The sequence below is a fragment of the Melanaphis sacchari genome, unplaced genomic scaffold (genome assembly GCF_002803265.2).
Source record: "Melanaphis sacchari strain LSU unplaced genomic scaffold, SCAv2.0 Contig80_pilon_pilon, whole genome shotgun sequence".
Taxonomy (NCBI): Eukaryota; Metazoa; Arthropoda; class Insecta; order Hemiptera; family Aphididae; genus Melanaphis; species Melanaphis sacchari.
The window spans coordinates 869647-894509 of NW_020271570.1; the positions used below are offsets into that span (position 1 = coordinate 869647).

The 24863-nt window shown below is 22.5% G+C and overlaps 1 protein-coding gene across 1 annotated transcript in view; it reads right to left on the minus strand.

Moving 5' to 3' along the window:
- Nucleotides 1–24863, minus strand: part of LOC112601970 (protein amalgam-like) — a 309973-nt gene that overhangs the window by 274486 nt on the left and 10624 nt on the right. The window contains exon 2 of the mRNA XM_025349872.1: nucleotides 18575–18813. Within this exon, the coding sequence (XP_025205657.1) occupies nucleotides 18575–18644 (70 nt within the window). The 5' untranslated portion in view covers nucleotides 18645–18813. The remainder of the gene's footprint in view (nucleotides 1–18574; nucleotides 18814–24863) is intronic.

Consider the following 24863-nt stretch of genomic DNA (forward strand, 5'->3'; position numbering starts at 1 on the left):
TGCCTTTTCACTAATTACTACTATCATATGTATCCGACATTATTGTATTATTGTTTGAAAAACATTTATGAAAAAAAAAAGTACACATGAACATAATTTTTAGCATATAAAACGATTGAATCGAGTATGCTACAAAATAAATATGATACGAATAAATAAAGAATAAAACAAACATTTGAAAAACATTTAATTAAAAACAGTAATCTTACATTTTGGTTGAAACAATAATATAATTTTAGTAAATGGGAGTTTTTTATTTCAGTTCTTTGATATCGTTTTTACGTTTAATTATTAAAAAAATACCTACATACTCGTGTGATTATAAATAGTGTGTATTGCTTTATCTTTAATCTAACTAATCGTAAATTATTTTTAACAGTTATACCAGAATACCAACTAATTAAAGTTAAGTTTATTTATTTATGTAGGAAATATTTTTAAGAATACTTAAATATTCAAATCGTTTAATTGATTGGAACTATTTATTTTTATTTTAATCCACTAGGAATATTTGTATTGTTTTGTTTACTGACTGTCAAATGCTTTTCAGTTTCAAATTTTCAGATTCTTAGTGAAGCAATATATATTATTTTATTATAATGTACGTGGTTTTATTTTATGTTATAAAGTCCAAAGTAATCGGGAAAAACGAAAAATATTAGAAAAATTATGAACTAAACTGCCAAAGTTATTTTAAGAAGATCTTAGAAACAATAAATACCAAAATTCTGTGTAGAAGTTTAGTAATTTATAAATAAGTCTTACGTCTTATATAACCACTAATGTAATAATCAATTATAATATCATAATCTATATTAAATCAATGATAATATACAGGGCAGTACACTGAAGTTTTAACACATTCTATTGATATTTGATTATAAAAATTAAATTATTAAAATTGAAATGTATTAAAATTTTTTAATATTATCATTTATATGAAGTGGAATTAAATTCACTTGCAATAGCAATATTTTGTGTTATTGTTTTAAATATCAAAACTATGCTGTAACATAAAATTGTTCACACGACTAATCTTAAAAATAACCACACCACATTCAATTAGGACAAAGCTGATTATAATAAAATAAACTAATTTTTAATTATTTTAATTGGTTTAAACACTTTAAAAATCCTTAATACTGAAACAGTAGATATTAGAAGCTTTAACCGCATTTGTCTCATTAAAAACTATAATAATACGTATAATTCCTTTTACTGGTTTGATAAAAAGCTTAAAACCCTGAAATATAGAAAAAAATAAGCTAATTCAAGTATATGAAAAATAACACTGAAAAAAAATTATGATAACATTAATCATAATTGATGATTACGATTATACAGAAATTAGGTCACTTCTAAAAACTTCTATTCCAGTTTTAAAATTTAAATTAATTGATAATACTTTTATTTCAAATTAACAAACGGTAACGTTGATACTCCTTACCTATTAAATTATCTTTTTTGAAATTTTTGATTACAATAACCACTCTATTTGTTTGCTCTGTATAAAATACACGGTTAAAGTTATTTAAAAACTCTCCAATTTTAATGGAAAATGACTTTATATAATAGACTTTCTGCAAATATAGATTTTTTTCATCTACAGGAATGATTTTAACTCACACCTAAATAATAATAATATATATAATATTTAATATATACAATTATATTAATATAAAACTATATTATTATTATAAATATTTTCTTCAATTTATTTGTATTTTTTATATATTTCTAAGTATAGTTTTAATTTTTTAATATCTTATTTATACTATGAGACTATTTCCCGTTAAATGTATTCAAATAAATTATTATTATCAGTAATATTATTATAAAATAATTAATCAATAACTTTGTGTGAATATTAAAATTTTATAAACTGGATGATTTTTCACGTAAAACCATAAATCTAAAAAACGACCAACACGATTTTGATTCAAATAATTAAGTAAATTAAATTGATAAAATTTTAATGGATTAAGCACTTATACGCATGGTTTTTTTCTCATATAAAATAACACAAATATGTAAAACGTATAATTTAAAATGTAATTAGTAAATTAAACGTATAAACCTAATTGTTATATAATTAACAGTTCTGTTAATTAAATTGATTTAGCATTATATAATGCAAACATATAATACGCACAAGGTTTTTATGTAGGTAGAATGAAATAAATCTAAATATAGTAAATAAAACAACATAATATTGATCTAGTATAGGTATCATAAAATGTATTACTTGTTCTTAATAATTATTTAGAAATACTTTATATATATGCCCGTCACTATGGATACTGATACTGTTATAGAATTACAAAAAAAAAAAAAATAATAATAATAAAAATACCATGCTTATCTCAAATTTGATAAAGTAATATACATTATTTAATGATACATTTGGTATACAAGTGATAGAAATAGTATTGCATTGTTTTTAATATGATATATTATATTGTTTTATTAATTTTGAATTGATTGAATGTTTCTCTTTCTTTTTTAGATCCATGATATCTGAGATACTTTTCATTTTATGTGTAAGGAAAACAAATTAAGTTACTTAATAATTTAACAGATATTAATAGTTTTCATAGAAGTATAGTTAATAACATAATAATGTATTTATTTTAGAACTCTAAAATCAGACAAGTATGTTAATTTACACATGCTTTTATTACTACATTTTATAAATTTCTAAGTAGGAACATATTATACAACATATTCAACTAATACTTTTTAGAAGATTTTATTCATTATTAAAAAAATATAATATTTTAAATTAAAATTAAGTGATTCTCCTTTTTTTTAGATATATATATATATACATATTAAACCTAAGACATTACATTTTTTCTTTGTGCTATACTGTTCGTTCTTTGATAAAAATATAATCTAGACGAGTACATAGCATTTTAAAATTCAGACTTTTATTAATTCAAAGCACCCAATACAGTTTATTCCTTAATATATAAATACAGTAGTTTTATATCTGTTGATTTTTATCTTATTATCATAATGTTATTTATTCATACTTGTGAAATAATATAAATATTTTAAAATAAAACAAGATCATGTTTTTACTAAATATTCTGTAGCGACTACACATAATATATTATTATAATAAACATATTTCCACTTCAAGAATAAAGTCTAACTTATTTTTTTTCACTTGTTGTATCATGTAATTTATAAAAAATATTAAATCATTTGAAAATTTAATTACGACAGTATATTAAAAAAAATATAAGTATGATTTCTATTTCTGTGTCTATGTGTCTATACATTAATACTAATTTTATTTATAATAATAATTTAACATATTTTTATTTTTTTTAATTAAAAATCATTATCTAAATTTGAAGTGTATACACTTACTTATTACTGTAAATATTGATTCTTGCGTTAAATAATATTTTCTAACAATTCTAGATATTTAATTTACCTAAACATTTATTATGTCGTTATGTGATCAATCATACATTCATATTTATCCAACACTTTAGAAATCGTACAAATATTAAATAACTTTGGATTTCATGTTAACATTTTATTTTTAAAAATTACACACCTGTTAGATGTAGTATAAAAGTGATCTATAAATTACACGTTTTTAAAACAAAAATGATAAAAAAAAAATAAGTAACTACTGCGTAATACATAAACATTAGACTAGCAAAATAATGGTTATAACTTATAAGTCTTGGCACGCTTAAAGGTGTTTACCTAGGGGAGATACTGGGTCCTATTTATTCGTACCTCGTATCCATTTACTTGTAACCATTGCAACCCAAATCAGAAATACCCTACCAGCCCTTTATAAATCATGATATTTTCAAAATAACAACCAATCCAGTTTCTACTATTTTTAGTGATTTATTGAATTTTATTTATATTCTCTCAACATATCACTTTTATCCCATAAACCAGATAGATTTCGATTTTTATATCTACTGCAATATTGATTTGCATTTAGTATGATTTTATACATACATAAGAGCTTTTTAATCCAATTTAATTATATCTTACGATTGTTTAATTAAAAATGTTTTTCATACCTATGTTAAATATACATGTTGATTATATATACACTTTTGAAACAAATTAAATAGTACACATTCTAATTAAATTAATTGATATTATTAATTTAATCTCCCAATTGAAAATGTGTTCAGTTAAAAAAGAAAAATTGAAAGTAATAACTATTCAGACAGTGATAGGTTATGACATCAATTTAGTTTTAGAAATATGTTTACCAATAAATGTATTATTTATTTTTAATATATATTATATTTTTAAATAACTTAATATTAAATATTTAAATGTTTGAAAAATATAAGATCCATAACTTGTATTTTGTTAGATAAATATTATTTAAATTATTATAATTGTATATCTATACTAAATAGAAATGCAATTAGGAGATAAAAAAGTTGTGCTTATAAACGTACAATACTTTTTTAACTAATTTGAGAATTAGTCAAAAAATGTATCGGAATATAATAGTATAAAACACATAAATAAATCGTTTGTCGTTATCTATATAATCATCATATTTTATAGATTATATTCATGAAAAATAGAAATAAATTAGGATTTAAAAATCACATTTGAAAATTGTATTAAATTATTGCACTTAGGTGATTTAGGTTATTTAATAATTTTAATATCAATCTGTCAATATTTTGTTAATAGCTGATGTGTTTGAATTCATAATTTACTATTTTGTATCGTTCAAATATATTTTAAACCAAGAAAAAAAAAATTAAAAATTAAGTAAAATACGATTCTTGTTTGTCCAGTGTTATATTTCCACATAAATAAATATTTTCTCATAAGAAAACAAAGAAAAACGTTTAAGTGGTGGTTAAATCAATAGTTTTTAATTTTTGAGCAAATAATATTAAAAATAAACACAATATTTATATTTTATCATCGTTTACCATAATAGTAATCTTTATTGTTATAATGTAATAATTAATTTTGTTTAATAAATATCTATAATAAAAAAAATCAATAATAATTTTTAAAATAAAATACTACAACTGAATTATTGAAAAATATAATATTACCATAGAAAATTCGAGCTTAAATATCGTATAAAATAAATAAGTACTCAATTTAATAGTAATTTATTTAATAATTTAAATATGAATAAAAATATTTAACAAAAAAAAATCAATAAAATTATGTGACTACGTATCAACGTATTATCGCATATTTAATGATTAAATAAAAAATGGCTATATATTTTTATTCAGTATTTTAATAATAACTAAATTATAGAAATAAAAATCTACAAAACTATCTTTTATTGTAATGCAATATAAATATTAAATTTATTTATTAAATGTTCATCTACAAAACACAAAATCTAATTATTTATTTCTGTTTCTGTCAATAAGTTATTTACTATCAAATATATTTGAAATATTATTTTGAAATTATTACAGATTTAATATCAAAGTATCGCGATTATTGATATAATCTGTTAAAATATTTCTGGTTTGCTTAATGCAAGAACAAATTAATTAAAATTATTAAATTCACGTTTTTTTTTTTAATATCCCGATAGTTATAATGAATTTATGAAGATATTTTTAAATTTATTTATTATCTTTCATCAAATATTTAAATAGTTAGTAAAATTTAAAATTCGTGGCTAGGTGAAGATTGTAGAGGATTACGCATTCAATGTTATATAATTTTCAGCATGTGTGTATGTTCTGCGATAGAGCGATCAATACGACGATAGTGTGATGCTGTTTGCAAGTATATTAATGTTTGTAATACATTTGTCGTTACGATTTTACATAGATACATTATTTTTAAAAGAATTAAATTTTTGTAGTGTGTAATAAATTGGCAGTAATATTATTTCATGATTGTGAAAATATTCGGTAAACACATTAAGATAAGAACTACTATTCCGGTTGTAATTAAAATCAAACCACAAATCAAATATTTTAGAATATTAAGGTTATTCATTATTAAACATAAAAATAAATATAAAACCATGTGGGTAAATAGAAATCTATAACACGTGTTTTTATAAAGAAATTATCGTTATTGTGCTTGAAAAAAAAATTAAAAAATCTAAGAGAAATTATTATACTAAAACTTAATACGTCATGTTATCTTGTGTATAACCTTAAAGTCATGATTTTAAATTGCTTACTAAAATTCATCGAATTACTTTAAATACATATTTAATATTTGTATTAAAATTATAAAAATATAAATTAATTATTTAAATTAATTTTATTTGTTTAAAATTAAACTACAAAAGAATATATATTTTTGTTAGAATAAAATTTACAGTTTTACCTAAGTAAACCACTATTTTTAGGTTTATAGTTTTTCATAAATTATACATTTATATTTTGATTTTACTAATAAAATAATTTCTATAATTTGTTATCAAAAAATACTGAACACGTCTGGATTTAAATGATATTCTACGTTTAACATAAATATTAGACGTAATTTACTCACTCGACCTTTTAGTTGAACATACTAAGGTACGTGAATCAATTTTTATAAGTTTATTTCTACATAATATAGCACAGAAGTCTTATTTTTAATGGTTTTTTCGTCTATATTTTGTAATTCATAGTATAGTTTATACAATTCAATTAGTATCCAAAATATGTAATGATGCGTGGTAATGTAATATTTATTTTATAATATTATTATCATGAAAAAGTACGTATCAGTCAAGTACATGTTAATGGACAATTTTATTAAAATATAGAATCAAAATATTATCCATTAAAATATTTATTTATTTATTTTTTTTTTTTTTTTGGTTTAATCTAATAGGGTTAATACTTTTTTTTTATATTTAACCATATTCCAGAGATTCAAGTCTCAAATCTAAGATTCATTTAAATCAATTTTAGAGTTTAAAATAATAATTACTACGAAAAACTATATATTTTCAACCTAAAATATACTATTTCATTGAATATTGCTTAAAAAAAAAGTAAAATTAAATCAGAGTTTTAGCTTGAACCATTATAAGCTTTTGTTGAACACGTATGTTAAGACTTTCCACACCCTTTTATCATAATACCTGTGCTTATCTAGGTAAACATATAACACATTTTCATGCACATAAATATAAATAAATTATGTTTCTTTTTTTCTAATATATTTAAACTAATATCCTATGGCTTACTACATTGTTACATTATGTGTTTATACAAGAAGTTGAAAAAAAAATATTCAGGTAGAAAAAAAATGTAACTGTAAGAACGAAATAACGAAAATATAAACAATGATATCGTTATTTATACAGTAATATAAAATTGAAACATCGTTAAATAATTATAAATTTTCATTAAAATTAGCATAAACAATTTAAAATAGGAATAGATCGATAAAATGATCTATGTAAAACTTTTTTAAAACAAATAACCATATAGTTATTTACATAATATGTTAAAGTTTTTAGTATAAATATAAATTACTACCTGTTTACCTATTTTAACTTCTAAAATATAGAATAAAATAAATACATTATGTACAAATTTAAAATTAAATTAGAATTAAAACTAAAAACAAATTTAATTAATTATTCAAACAAGGTTGTATGTATAATACTAGGGATGTGTATTGTGTATTGCAGATTACTAAATTACTTTGCACATATATTCTAAGTTTTAAGCCATATATAAACAGCAATCACATATGTATTAATAATTAAAATCTAAGACATGAATTAAAAAATAGTTTTAATAAATTATTTGTATAAAATATTGGACGAATAATATAATACATAGTTATATCATCTGATTAAAAACAAAACTAATATAATTTATTCTAAGCAATAAAATTCTGCATAAAAAAAAAAAATAATGAATGAAAAAAATAGAAGCGAAAAAAGCAAAAAGTATTATTTTCATTTTCAAAAGGTATTGTGTATTGTCATATTACTTTTACAGGTATAAATTAAAATGATTACAAACTTGACATAATTTATATTGCCATTAACATTTTAAAACTAAGTCATAGTAAGTATATTTTCTGTACAGTTTTCAGGTATTTTTTGTGAACTTATTAGTTTTTCAAACGCATCTATCACGTGATTTTTGGATACATTACCGATATTAAGAAAATGTTCATATAATGTGTAATATATATACTGTTTTTATTATATTTACGATAAAAGGCGATAACGGATATTATCTTAAGTCTAGAGTCTAGTTGTTACTCATTGCTATAATTGAATTATATTTGATTATATAAGTACAAGAAATATTATTAAACGTACTATTGTTTATAGGTTTTCTCCAAACATTCAATATATTTTCTTTTCCAATAGTTAAGGTTCGTTATTTCCTTTTATTGTTTTTGTTTTTCTATTTTCGCCGAATACTTATGTAATTCTAGCATCCAATATTAAGAAGCTACCTAGGGGACTATTTCCAAACTCATGCAAATAAGATACATGTATGGCAATAGCTATTTTCCCATGAGTTTTCACATGATTCTAAAAAGTCGTATTCTCAATTATTTACCTTAAACGAATGTATTGGATTGTGTGAAAACTTTTTATATGACTCCTTAGGATAGGTTTCAGTTTGTGAATACATTTTATTTCGCCAATTTTACATTCAAACATTGAACGACAGCCGTAAGTAAAATTAGATTATAATGTAACGTATCAACATTTTTGAATAAATTGAAGATTTGTAATTATAATTTTTGATTAATAATTATTATTATACTGTGTAAATAATGTAATATACTTAAAATTATGCATTTCCTCAAAAATTATTAATTGATTTTTATAACTACATTACAGCTATGTATGACTTATATTTGCTTATTGAGTAAAGGTAAGTATTGTAAAATATCTATAGGTATTGCTAAGTTTATACTTACAACATAAATGTGCGGTTATATAAAAGAGATTTAAGAAGAACTTAAAAGAATAAATCAATATTATTATTATTGAATTATCAATTTATTATATTATGGTAATTCAGTATGTCTAAATCGGATTGCTTAAAATTGTTAGTTACATGTTATGAATCCATTTAATTGCCTATATTGTTTTCATTAGCATTTTATTATAAAACACAAATTTTAAATTATTTATTTTTATCGCTACAATTATAGTTATACTGTCCTCCGTTGATTTTAATTATTTTTATTATCATTTATTGTGTACGTGTTTTATCATTTAATACTCAATAACATTTATTAAATAGGACTACTATAATTTAAAATTTATAGTCTATTATAACACAAAAAGTAAGATTAAAATCGGCAAAATCATAATACCTACGTATGTCATATATAATAAGTAATATAACTATTTTTATTTAACCATTAAATTTAAAAATGTACAAATAAGTAAAATAAACCAATGTAACTATAAACAGACAGATATTTTATAAATAACAAATATTATTATATGAACAAATTATAAAATAATTAATGAATTTGTTCACACTGTTTATTTACATCTGATGTAGTTAATGATTTAAAGTCTTAATTTAAACTAAAAACACAAATATAAATAGGTACAAATAAAAACAAGAAAATTATACTCAAATGTATAAATTTAATCATTTTTTCTTATTAAATTACGTATCTAAGTAACATCTATAATAAATTATTAAAAAAAATTTATATTTATTCAATAACTATTATAAATGAAATATGCAATGGATTTACAAATATATGAAAAAATGAGTACTTGAAAATTACCTAAGTATTTTAAATTCACATGTACTCTTAGTCTTTTATAGTGTACGGAATTCAATTCAATACCTTCGATAATTCTACCCGCTTGGGAACACCATGTTTTCTTTTTTTAAATTTGGGCGTAATTTAAAAAAAAAAACCAATCATTGCAGCCTTAATCGTACGTAACTGATTTAGATCTACTTCTTTTTTCGATCGATATTTTATTTTAAATTAGCGAAGAAAAAAAACAAATGCAACGATTTTATTAAAACGCACGAAATATTACGGATAACAAAATAAATAGTTTTCTTTTTCGTAGTGAAAATATCAATTTGCAATGTTGCCGCTGTTCGTCGTATAACTATCATTCTTATACGGATCATATAGTGAACACTGATTTATTTACGAGTATAAATGCTTTTGCAAATTCTATTTTTCGTTCGTATATGAAAACGAATTATGTGAATCTTTCGTTAACGAATCTTATTCGTATGAGAGTTTATTAATATCCTCCCTGATCGCTGCTGAAAAAATTAAATAATATATTGTGCTGGTAAAAAGTTGGTTAATTTTATTATATTTTTATGTTTTGAAAACTTAATTTATTATTATCAATATACATATTTTAAAATGTATATAATTAGTTTTGCTCTATAAGACAATGGTTTAATTACAAATCAACAAAATAATCAATAGAAAAATAGTACATTTTATAAATATACGAAACTCATTCATGTTTATAATTTCTAATAGATTGAAATTTAGAACTTTCAGAACAAATAGAAGTTTACGGTCGTACATGTAAGGGTGGTATGGTATAACATTTACAAATTGCGTTTATGAATGGCTGAATGGTTTTGAACGGACACGTAGAATTTAATTGTTGTAGGTACGTACCTACTATAAATGAATTAAAACTTGTTAGAACTCATATATTACTAGTTTCATATCCAACATGTCGAGGACAAGTTTGTTCGTTTCATTTGACCGTGTTAGAAATATGGTTGTTTGAATGTATTTTCGCCAGACCTTAATTCAAAACTTACTATTTATGGTTTTTAATTACATTGATTTTAGTACTCTGTGCAATGATTGTAGAGCGATATAGTGAAATAATGATAAAAATGTAAGCATTACAATAAAGTATTTTAAGAAGTGTACATACATAGAATTATATAATTTTTTTTTTTAATAAGTGAACTAATTGATAAAATGAATGTATTGAATTTAAATTTAAATGAATGCATTGACATGTTTAACGGTATGTCGGCAAATCACACAAAATATTGTCATATAATTCTAGTAGAAATAACATACGATTTATAAATTTACAATTGACAAGTGAAAATCACATAACAAGACACATACACGTTGATAAGAAGTGCTAACTCTTAACTTGATAAAAAATTTTATCAATCAATATACTCGTAGAGAGAGTTATAAAAACAAAAATTTCATAAATGGACTAAAAATTCATGTTAGCCTTTCAGTTATGTTTTGATAGTATACAATATATGTTTTTATCGATTTTATAGTTAGGTATCTACTTTATTGATTTAATGGAAATTTATATTGAAAATGTTTAAGATATAAATTTCAATATTTACCCAAATGGTCATGTACTTTTGTGTATTTATATTCATCGCGTGTTCTCAGCATCGCTATTCGTTTGCCTTGGAGCAAAGTTATAAAACTAATAATAAAAAAGACAAATCTGAGTACTTTTTAGTTTTTTTTTTTTTCTAAATTACATTTAGCTTTTCTGACATATTTACTAACGTTTATTATATTCCGAAAATTTTGTATCTTTTGGACATTTTCGAAGAAATTCAGTTTGACAATTTATTTTACAAACGCATTAAACGTGCCAAAAAGAAAAAAAAACAAGTGAGTTTTTTTTATTTTAAAAAGAGCAGACTACATAAAATGTCACCAGCTATGTGGCGCCCGAGTTATTAATATTACGAATATCAAAAGGTCAGGCTTCCAAGTAAATATTGACTGGTTAAAAAAAAAAATGATTGATAATGTCTAAGAGCCATGTTACACGATACAATGGTATCATATCATATTATGCGCTCTCGAGTCTCGATTAAATGTACTGTGGACAACTCATTCGCTTTCATATTTTGTGTTTGGATACTGATGTTTCCGCTTTAATATGTTTACAAAGTTGATAAATTATCACAGTGTTTTCAAAATTTGACAAATTTGTTTTGAATAATCAGTTTATTTAGACATTTTTCGAATCATAACAAAAAAAAAAAAAAACCACAGAACCACATTCAGTTTAAAATATAATTCATCTAAAATCATAATAAAAAAAAAACATTTTCATTGAAATGTGAAGTTTTATATATAAAGCAATAAAACAATGAATGGTATAAACTCATTTGAATTTTTTAAAACATCTGCCACATAATTGAATTATAATTAGTCATCTCAATTGATTTATAAATATTATTTTTTATTTTTTTATGCAAGCGCAGTGCGTATAATTTACTTTTAATATTATCAATAGCATTAAAATAAAATAACAGCAATCTGTTTTTTCAGAAAAATAATGATTGGTATTGAAAAGTGAATTAGGTGTATTTACTGTTTTTAAAATTATTTTTCTTGAACAAAAACTGTATATTTACATAAATATAGATTCGTACAATAATATATATATATTGTCTTAAAGTGTTGGTAAATTTATTTATGAAACTTCAGTAAATATATTAAAATATAATGGTTGACTTAATGTAAAAAAATTGTCAATTGAAATTAAATCAGTCATGTGTATTATTATTTACATCGACTTTTGTGTAAATTATTAAAAGTAATGATTTAAAATCCATTCAGCTGATGGTGGGATTAAGGTATAAATGTAAATTTGTTCATTGTTTAATCACACTTAATAAGCTGGTAAGTGTATCTACGTCAAAAATTAAGCGAAAACGGTATAAAATAGTTTTAGATTGTAGAACAGTAAAGTTACTGAAGAACGGTTGAATACTTGAATATTATACTAGTATATTATATTATATATTATTATTTTAAACCTGTTTTCATCTATTTATTTATTTATTTTTTTAATTACTTATTCGTAAATATGTATACGATAGAACTACTACCATTTATCAGTCAGAAAAGTAAAAATGTAATATGATGTAATAATTTATAATATAATACGTCATTACTCCATAACACGAACACGATATAATATATTATATTATATTTATAATTCTAATTTTTTATTAATAACTAACTTTTTGTAACATGTAATATGTTGATACATTTTAATTTCAATAAATAAAAAAAAATAATAATAATAATATAATATGTCCATGATGTTGGCCAATCAACTTGTTCAATCAATTAAAAAAATATTTCAATATTTTTCTAGTTATTGGTTAAAAATAAATTAAAATTAGAAGTTAAAATTTGTAAATCATATATTTTTTTTTTTTTTTAACTTTTAATAAAATATATACAATCCGTAATAATCGTTACAATAAGTATATAAACTGAATTTATACAAAGATTATGAATGCATGAGGTGAGTAGCTACCCAGCAGTAACACTCGACCTCATTATAATATTTAAATATTAAAAGCTAAAAACTATTTTGAGTGGCAACTTCAATAAATATCTAAATGTTTTTGAAAATAATTGCAAAATTCTATAAATCAATTTTAAATTAATTTCCGAGATATTGTCACATTTTCAAATTTATTGGACAAAAATGGTATAGGTGTAACTTCACGAATATAATATAATGTTCATAACATAATATATATATATATATATTAATTTATACTTTATATAGAAGAATTTTCACAAGTTGTGTAGTATGGCATATTTTAATTACTTACAAGTCATATGATACTAATAATTAATAATATTATACCTAAAACTTAATCAAATATATTATATATATAATTTTTTTTTGCAACAATAAAAATTTACATTGAATATATTTGATATGATTTTTTTTTTTTTTTGTGCTATTTACAGAACTGCATTAAGATCATATATGACATTTAAATATCAAATTTTGCGTCAACAAAATATTATTAGTCTGAACAAATTAATTATGGCATCACAGAGTTAATAGTATTGAAGTATAAGCAAATATATTTATATAATACAAAATATTCAGCTATCTGAAAAAGTTATTTTGTTTATTGATTTCCTGGAAAACTAATAGAAATAATTTTTAAGTAACTCTTGCACGCCTACTTTATTTCATACGTATACTTACACGAATACTGTAAGGTTAAACAAAAAGTTTTGCCAATAAAATCAGCTAGTGTAGGTCGTTTTGTCGCGGATGAAGAACAACATATATAACCTAGTAGAAACTAAAACTTCAACAATACAAAGGGACACAAAAAGTGAACAAGCTATTTTGTTTTTCATAAATTGTTTAAATAAGCTTTTAATAATCAAAGATAATAATGTTATGTGATTATTTTTAATGGATTTGTTTGTAAAAATCTAAAATGTAAAAATATTTAATAAGTAAACCCTATTTGTATTTAATTGTCTTAAATTATACAAATTAAAAGAACAATAGAATACCTTTAAAACGTAATACAATTACAATATATGTTACCTCTATGCCTATTATAAAATTTATTTATAACAACAAAAAAATCGTTACAGCATTTTACTGTTAATTAAATTAAATGAACATATTATTATTAATGTCCAATATGCAAATTTTGATTTTTGAAATTTTTTTATACTACTTAAATATTGATTTATGGTGATAAAAACTTTAGTTTTTTAAATGAAAACCTTTTTTTTTACTAAAAATGAATTAGTGGATAATTTTAGAATGTATTAATGTAACTTATTCAAAATTCAGGAATTCAAACAAGTAGTAATTCAGTCGTTTAAATTAATATAAATAACTTATAACAATCTAAAAATTGATTTTATATAATATAAAATAATATTTATTATACTTGGCTCATTTTTACAAACTATTAATGTTGATAGATTAATGTCTATTAATTATTAAAATTGTCTAATTATTATAATTTCACATCATAATTTTAAAATTATTATGTACCTGTTACTATAAGTTACACAAAGTTAAACAATTCAAAAACTAAATTTTTTAATTATAATTTTGATATGTAACTTTTTTAGAAAATATATTTACTTAATAATTCATTTTTAAAAGAGAGGTTTTAAATTGAAAAAAAAAGTTTATTAATATAAACACTGGACACTTTTTAAGTATGACACAAAAAATGTCAACAATCCGAAAGTAGTTTTCAAGCAACGGTGCATTTAGGATTTGTCAAGAAGAGGATAACCGTTGGCAAACATATTATGTCCTCGATTAAGAATGTTATACACTTACCATCGCCAACGTTTCTTAAAAATACATATACATACATACATTTTTAAAACTGTCTTCCTTAAATTACTAATTTAATTATTTTTATACGTTATGACTATAACACAAAGTCTAATTTTCTGTTTTATAACTAAATTCATAAATGATCTCTTCTGATGAATTCTCAATATTTCGATGGAACGACTATAGTGCTAACCCATTAAATCTACTTAAATAAAAAAAAATGAATGTATCAATAGTGTTTATAGAAAATTTTTTTATTTCAAAAAAAAGTAAATAACATTTTTTTTTGTTTTCAAGATTTACTATTCATAATTGTTATTTTTTTATAAAACGGAGGAAATTATAAAAACACAATAAGTAGTATTGATAAATATATAAATTTATGTGTAAGACGAAAACAGTGAAAAATGGTGCACTAGCGCAAATGTGCGACTATAAAGAGTAGTAGATACGTATTATTATGCCGTATTTTAAAATATTGTTATGCAATAATAAATTATATATATATATGCATGTGTATATTTTACAATATTTTATAAATTATAATATTGGTTATAACTTATAAGTTTATATCTTTTGACATAGGTATATATTAATACAATATTCCCTTACCCTAAAATAAGTTTTGAAAACCAAACATTTATTGTTAGAAGCATGATTATTCCTGAATGGTTATTGACAATAATGACGATTGATGATACGAATTGTTTTCAATCATATCTAGTGATAAGTACAAAGTAGTGTAGAACTACGTTCATCAACCATAATATTTCCAAACACCTAATATATCAGTATTCAGTATTAAAAAAAATGTAACGTTTCAATAATTTTATTCTGTATTTCTGTGATATACATAGGTATAACAATATTAATATATCTACCATAAAAAAATACCAACGGGGAGGGAGGATATCTATTCTCCATATTCCTCTTCCCGTAAATACGCCACTGTCTTCTAGTTTATTTAAAAATTGAAATAACCAGAATTTTTATAACTAAGTTTTTTTTTTTTTAAGAAGAAAAAGTTTGTGTATGATTGTTAAATTAGCTTGTACGAGTATAAATAAAACTAATTATTATATTTAACGAGCAATTTTAGTTACTTAATACTTTATAATATGTTTTAGATTTATTTATTTCTTATCTCGTATATATTGTAGATTCATTACACGAGATTTTATTAATTTGAATTGTTCAATCTTTAAATTCCAATATTATTTATATAACACAAAACCTTATTTTATAATTAAACTAGCTGACCCGGCCACGCGTTGCTGTGGCTAAATGTTCTTACACTTGATATTAAGCAGACAGTCTTAAACTTTTAAACGTTAATATCTAATTTTTTAAATTATAAATACTTTTAATTTTTCAATTTAATTTAACACCAATCGGTGCACAATGCTTTTGGTTAACCTGTCTTTAGCTAACACAAATAGATTCGACGGTTTCCCAACACGTGAACACGCAACATATAGTTGCCCATGAGAAAAACATGGATTTTCCAAATCTAAACCACAAATGGACATTGTTTGACCTTGAGATTTATTTATAGACATGGCAAAAGCTAAACGAATTGGAAACTGTAGCCTTTTGAAGGGTATGGTAGAATCTGATGGTATCGTCGGAATACGTGGCAGCAGGACCACTTTTCCTAATAACATCAGTTAAATAATAAAAAATCCTCGATGAAAACAAAATTTCTATACAAAAATATTTCCATGTATAAAAATATTTTTTTAGAATTCGCATAGTTAATTAATAACCAATGCATAAATGTAAAAAAAAGCAACATATTATACGCCCTTCAAAAGTATTTGACTGTAAAATTATATTTATATAATATCTGTATATTATACGCATATAAATTAATACTTTTATTCGAGATGTATTAATAATTTATTTAACTCGAATGCTATAAATATAAAATCGGTTGAAATTAAAAAAAAAAATGAATTGTCTAAATTAAAATATTATCCCAATAAAATAAGCCATTGTGGTATATCCGATCATTAGATTTTTAAACAATAATGTTTTTTTATATAAGTTATAACTAATAAGTATTATATATTTATCATATTGAATTAATTCAAAGATATATCTTAGTGAAAATTTTTGAAATAACATTAACGATCTAATTTTTATGAAAGTTTGATAACATAATTTTATTTACTATAAAACCATATTGATTTAATGAAAAATAAAACAATATTTTATCAAAGTACGACAATTAAAACCCCATTAAAAATTTAAAACCATGCAATCAAATTAATTTAGAATTTTTGACTATTAAAAAAACAAAAAAATAAAAATAAAAAATAAAAATTCAATAACATTTTTGTATATTAATGTTACAAAATGTAGAGATTTTGAATATTCAAAGGACTAATAAAACAACTGAAGTTATGTAAAGAATGTAAAGCTCTACGCCTCTACTTAAAAGAGAAAATTATTCGTTCATCCTATACCCTTTTTTTAAGAGTTGGATTGAAGAAAGTGGAAAAACTTCTTTACCTTAGCTACTTGAAAATAATGTCTTAAATCATCCTCCGAAATCTGGTCTGGTTTTATTCTCGATTTTTTATTTGCCTACGTGTTTTAAGTTCATTGTCGATTGTTCCCTTCGATTTCACATGGGATAGATTTTGCGGAAGTAATAAGTTGTAAAGTTTTATTGACCGGACAGAAATGCAATTTTGCTCTTCCTTGTCCCATAGGATATGGTTGCTTTTCAATCGTTACTCCTCTAACCCCTCCCGAGCGGGTTTCTTTTTTCCCCGACGCACACTCACTCGTTGAGCGACGTTACCAATTTTGGACTCATTTCGCATTGATAAACAGATTGGGTGACGAAAAAAAAGCATAAGATGAATACGGATTTCACCGACCGTGACGCATAAGCCCTTTAGGGAAATTTCTTTGTTTCCAAATGCCATTAGTAAAACTGCCGAACAAGAAAATACGTATTTCTCTTGTAGACTGCTAAGCGGACATCTTTTATTGTGCCGGTCCAGTGAGACAAAAAAAAAAAAAAAAACCGTTGACCGCATAAAACTTTTGAATACTAACTTGGTGGATAAATACGGTTTTCTTTTCTCTTTCTTTTTTACGACATCTCAAACTATTATACTGAAATATTCAAAACAATTGGCTTAAGATATGAACCTTTGATGTTTTATGCAGTGCATTATTTTTATTTCAGAACCGATTTACTAACTTACCGTACAAGAATTATATTTCTATTAATATAGTGTTGTATAGAAATATTTTAATTTTTATTACGATAAACAAAATATAAAACTCACTAAATGGTTTAAGTTGTGTGTAATTCAAAAATTTAAGTATAAAACGCCAACATTTTATTATATACAAAAGATTTTTTTTTTATAAACATTAACCAACGATTATACTAAATTAACCTTTAACATTTCTAAATTTTATTATTTCAGTTTTTAACATTAAGTTTAATCTTAATCAATAACTTACTAAATTTAGTAATAAGATTTAAATTACCTGAATTGGAGATCCATTGAAACGTCATCAACCATATTGATATCAATTGTAATTGCATTTTAGATAACATGTGAATTGAAATTAAAAATAGTTCACTTTATTTTTAAATCTATATTGTAGATACCACTTAAAAGTTTCCAAACACACTTTTTAATATGTTTTAAATTAATTTACTTTGTAGAAAAAATACTTAAAAGATTATTTTAAAATCACTATCATCTTCGTATTTTTCTAATCACCTGAAAAAAAATTAAAATTTTATCAAAATGTATTTTAAAACAAATTTATAATTATTTTTAATGATAATATCATTTATTTTAGAATATGATTTTAAAGTACATTCTAAAATCAAAGATAGTACTTATACAAACATCTACATTTTATTGAATTAAAAAATATATATATTTGGTTAACTATGATATCGTTTGTAACATTTTTTTTTTTTTTTTTTGTCACTGCTTTTTTAGTTAAAAGGTTTTATGTGACCCTATTATCATCGATTAGAAATTGAGCCATGAGATTATTTTACGTTTACCTCAACGATTTTTCTAAGTGCATAGAAAAACTGCTGACAACCGTCGAGAAATATATAAAAATAAAATTATTAGACCGTTTATCAAACGTAACGATTTATATTATAGGTTTAAAATTTGTTATAATGTAAACATTATTTTCCAACTCCTAGGTAAATAGTTACACAAGTTATTAACACTCGGTATTCGTGAACTGTGGAGGTTATTTGTCTCTAGGTAAAAATTAAAACTATGAATAAAAATTATTTCCTCAAAATCACAACATAATTTGACCATCAAATTAGTACATTCAAACAATTGCTTTATTTGTTTCAATTTAAGATCGTTGGCTAGTTCTAAAATAAATTAAAAAGATATTATTTTTGAAAAAAATCTTCTAAGTATAGGTGCTTAGTATTTTTATATATTTTAGAATTTTACAATAAAATTATAATATTAAACACTAATAAATAAATAAAAAAAATAAAAAACAGTTATCATTCAACTTTTTACATCTATTTACTTATAAATAGCTGGGATATATTGAAATATATACCCTTTAAATTCAATAATAAGTTAAAATGTAAAAAATGCTAAATCCTCAAAAAGTGAATTATTTTTGAATGTTGTGAATTTTAATGCATATTTTGTAAAATGTATAAAGCCATAATACTTAAAATATTAAACATATTATACAAATGTAAATTTTTCAGTCATATTAATAAGATGTGTAACATTGTGGTAGCAATATGACCTATTTCGATTTAATTCTATACCTATATTTCTGGAAAATTTTAGATAAAAAAATTTTTCAAAATTCATACTTGAATGTAAGCAAAGTATATATATTATAATAACAAAAATTATATTTATTATTGTTATGTTTTTTTTTTTTTTTAAGTATAAATTGAAAGTTTTATTAAAAAAAATTTTAAACTGTATTACAATTATATTGTAAGTATAGTATATATGAAAATATTAATTCAATAGATTATAGTAAAAACAAAAACTATTTTATGCTTAATAAGTTTATTATTTATTGTAAATTAATCATTAACGGGTTAAATATATTTAAAAAAATTAATAATATATAAAACGGAAGTAAACGGCAAAAATAATGAAATCATATACTTAATATATTTTTTTAGTTTTCAATAATTTGGTAGTTTTTTTATTTTGTTCTTAACTGCAACGTAACGTTACTTCTTTTGAAATTAGTTGAGTATTATTTGTTAAACAGTAAAGCAGTAATTTTAGAAATGCTATACTATATTTCTCTATTCATTGTAAAAACTTTCAACGACTTCATTTTATTATAGCACAAATTTTATAGAATAGACTTGTACATAAACTACAGTAGATTATACAGACCAATGACAACATTTACTACAGTGATATAAAAGTTGTTAATATTTCTTTTTCTTTTTTTTCTTTTTTTTTTTTTTGTTTAATTTTATCGATCAACTTTCCTGATAACATTTATTATAGTAGGTGCGTAATCAATTCAACCCCAAATTTAATCTCAAATTTCAGTTTTTATGGTAATTTAAAAAAAAAAAAAAAATGAGGTATTTAAATTTTTAAGCATCTGTCTATGAGGCACTTCGGCGCACTTACAACTATAAGTAACAACCCTCAATCGCCAACCCTAAATCTGGTTGGACTCCACATAGTAATTGTTATAGCTTAACTTATGACTTTTAACGTTATGAATATTAACAATACATATTACATAAAACATTTAATAATTTTACAATTAGTTGCCAATCATGATGAATTAAGTTATCCGTAACAATGTAATAGATAATTGGATTTTTACCTTCATATTTGTTAACTTTTGATATTGTTATAACAATGTGTCTAATGAATATTTATTACTTTTGATTTCATCATCTGAAATATATAATATTTTTTATCTTATCATTTATGTATAAATGTTTAATAATAAGAAAGTTATGATATACTAATAAACACTTTAAAAGATAAAACAGTTAAAAATAAATAAAATTGAAAACTTTAGCTTTGCAATCAAAATAATTACTATTGTTTAATACTTATTTTAGAATCCGAGTGGAACAATACATTTATAGATTTTAAAATTATATGTGTTTTTGTTGTTATTATTATTATTATTTTATTTTATTTTTCGATTTCAATATCTTTTTTGGTAGAAACAATTCTTTATATATTATATAGTTTTTTTAAAAGAGCAGTTGAGATAATTTTCAACTTTCTTTAATTAGTTTGAATAAATAATATTATAATGTTATTGGAAAGTGTTAGATAAGTGGTTAGGAAATATGTCTGCTTGAGTTGGTTCAGATTATGAATTAGATACTTAAACGTAAAATATTTATTTTTGATATTTTGCTATAATTCAAAAATATTATCTGTAAGGATTTCAAACTTTGATTAGCCTTTATTTGCACAGTTGTTTGGTAAGTTAGTATTAAATTAAAAGACATTTTAATATTTAATTTTATAAATAGTTTTTATATGCAATAATCATTTAATTTTAAGAGCATCCATTACAGGAGTTATGTCAAATGTATAATATCAACTAGGCCAAAATTATTAAATATAATACTATGCAGTCTGTATTAAAAACTTATCGAAAAAAACATATTGCACTAAATTAATAGCAAATATCGCTTGAAAATTATATATACATTTACATAATTTTTATACTCAATGACAAGAGATATACATCACTGACGATACTTGAAAATATATAGCAGAGCGATTATTTACTTACTGCATTTTTAAATATATATATATATATATATATTAATGAGAGTACAGAAGAAATTTACTTTTTACAGCCAAAGGATAAAAATTGCAACTTGATTAAATTCTTTTTAACAGTAGGTATACTAAGCTGTTAAGGCTTAATGACTTGGCAATAATAATAATATTTATATAGCATACATAAAATACCTACATCACAATAACCAAATTGTTTTGAAACAATGTAAAAATATCCAATATTTAGTGGAATAATAATTCATAAATTAAAATTAAAATAATATTTAAAACTATGTTTTAGTTTACATATAATGAATAGCTTTAATAAATGTAAGCATAAAATATTACAACAAAATATTTTCAATAAGTATAATAACAAATTATTCGACCTGGTATTTCATATGTACATAAACCCATAAAGGTTTAACCAAAAATATGGTAACACCGAGAAATTTGTTAATTAACTTTTGTTAAAATCGCAACTGTTTGTAAAGTAATTAAATATTTTCTCCTAAAATTAAATGTTTGTCATATTTTGGGAATTCGTGTTCAAATATTTGACAGATATATGGAACAGAAGCATAGTTATAAATGTTCAATGAATGGAAAACATTTAAATCAAATCAATTTTTCAGATCCAATGCTAATTTGTTTCCCCTAAAATCTTTGTTAATTTTTTTTTTTTTTTTAATGTGTTTAATTTATGGTTTAGTGAGAGGTAATATTACATGAATGAGAATTGAAAAACTTAATTTCAGCATAATACAAAAATTGTTTGGATAATTCACGTCCAGGCTTACACAGCCTTTTATTCGTTTATGTACGTAGTACGTTGTACAAACATTTTTTTTTTTCAAATTATGATTTTATATCAGTTATATTTTTTGACATATAACAAAACAACTATGTTCTATTATATGCGAACTAGCGACATATACAAGAAAATAAAAGTCAAAATTTAGAGCATGACTCCCTCAAATGACGACACTGAATAAAATAGTAATATAAGTGGTACGGTATTTTTATTTTATTTTTTATTTTTTGTCAGTGGGTTATTTGATTGTTATGATAAAGTCGTGACTTATCTAATTGAAAAACCAAGTATATAGTCGTTTCATATTTGTTTCAAAAAGTTGCAAATAATATAAAACATGATTTAAAGGACAAAATTTAAAATTTAAATACATACTTATCCGCATACTCCATAAATATTTAAATAATTTTTTATATAAAAAAAACATATTTCAATTACTTTTAGAAAAAAGTAATTCAACCCGAGAAAAGATTGGATAATAATAGTTTTGTTAAATTGTTCAAAGAAGTGGCTTTAAGTATAAATATTGTACAAAATATGAATACTATAATATACGTTATACAGATACCTAAGATAAACAGTTTGATATTATTTTTTTCATCTAATAGAAGGCTATACCCTCATGATAATATGATTATTGAATAGTTAATTTACATTAACGAACTGATATTTTTAAAATGTATTAAAGAATTGATTTTATAATGTCATAACATCAATAATTGAAGTAGTTTAAAGCAGTAAATTATATTTCCTTAGTAAATATAATATTGAAAATCTATTTTAAACTGAACAAATCTCTAACAGAGAATGACCTTAAAGGACCATCCAACTCAAAAAATCAATAATTATTTTTTTACTCTAATAAATAGAATAGAGTCTAACTAAGATAATGATACAACTAAAATTCGTTTGTGACTATTCGTTCGCTAGTTACTGTGACTTATGACATTGCGCGTGACGTCACGGATTCGTCCGCCGAGGCGGCGGCCATATATAATACACGGCAATATTTATCCATTTTTGGTTTAACATAAAATAACTGCTTATGAACTTATTTTTTTTCGAATGAACTAATCAAATGTATTCAAGAGTACCTCATAATCTTTCCATTCGTAAAATTATATCACATTTTGGTTTAATAGTGTAGACAAAAATAACACTTAAATAAATTATATTATGAATTTACCATACTGCTGCTGCAGTAAACGTGTGTAATATTGTTTTGACGATCGTGACATCGTGTACGGATTTCTGACGCCTAAACTGTCTATATTGTTTTAACTCGTAGCTAATATTAGAGATGGGTGAGGGCTTAAAAAATATATAATTTACATATAATAGAATATTATATCGTGTAACTAGAAAGGACCGCATTCACATTTCACACTGACACTGTACTTACTATTTATAACTTTAATACGACGATAAGACTATATTGTTATGAAAAATAAACATCGATAAAATCGTATATAATTATAAATAAAATCGTAGCAGTACTCATATGAGTAATTAGTGACAATTGACACTATAATATGACAGTGGTGTATTATAATATAATTGCTATTATTTCATTAATATTAAACCAAAATTCAATACAATTATACGAATAGAAAGATTATGAGGTACTCTTAAATACATTTGGTTAGGTTATTCGAAAAAATATAAGTTTATTAGCAGTTACTTTACGTTAAACCAAAAACGGATAAACATTGCTGTGTATTGTATATGGCCGCCGCCGCGACGAACGAATCCGTGACGTCACGCGCAATGCACGCGCAATCGCTTAACTAGCGAACGGACAGTCACAAACGAATTTTAGTGGTATCATTTTTTTCGTCAAAGTTTGTACTTTAATTTAAGCCTGAGAAAATTTTTTGAGTTGGATGGTCCTTTAAATGAAAAATTGGTCTTCAATGATATTTTCCGCATTTTACTCGGTGCTTACTGTCTTTATCAAGAATACTTCATTGATGAAATGAACATGATTATTTAATATTCCTAATTTTGTTTGTTTAAGATACATTTAAATTGTTTTATTTTATCTTTAATATATTACTATTATGACTATTGAATATTTCATAGTATAATTAGTCTTCATCGACAATTATTATTTTAAAACGTATTTTTTTAAATACGTTATTATTGAATGTATATATTATTTTTACTTCAGGCAATAAGTACTCAGTATAAATCGCTAAAAACCAACATAATATTAAAT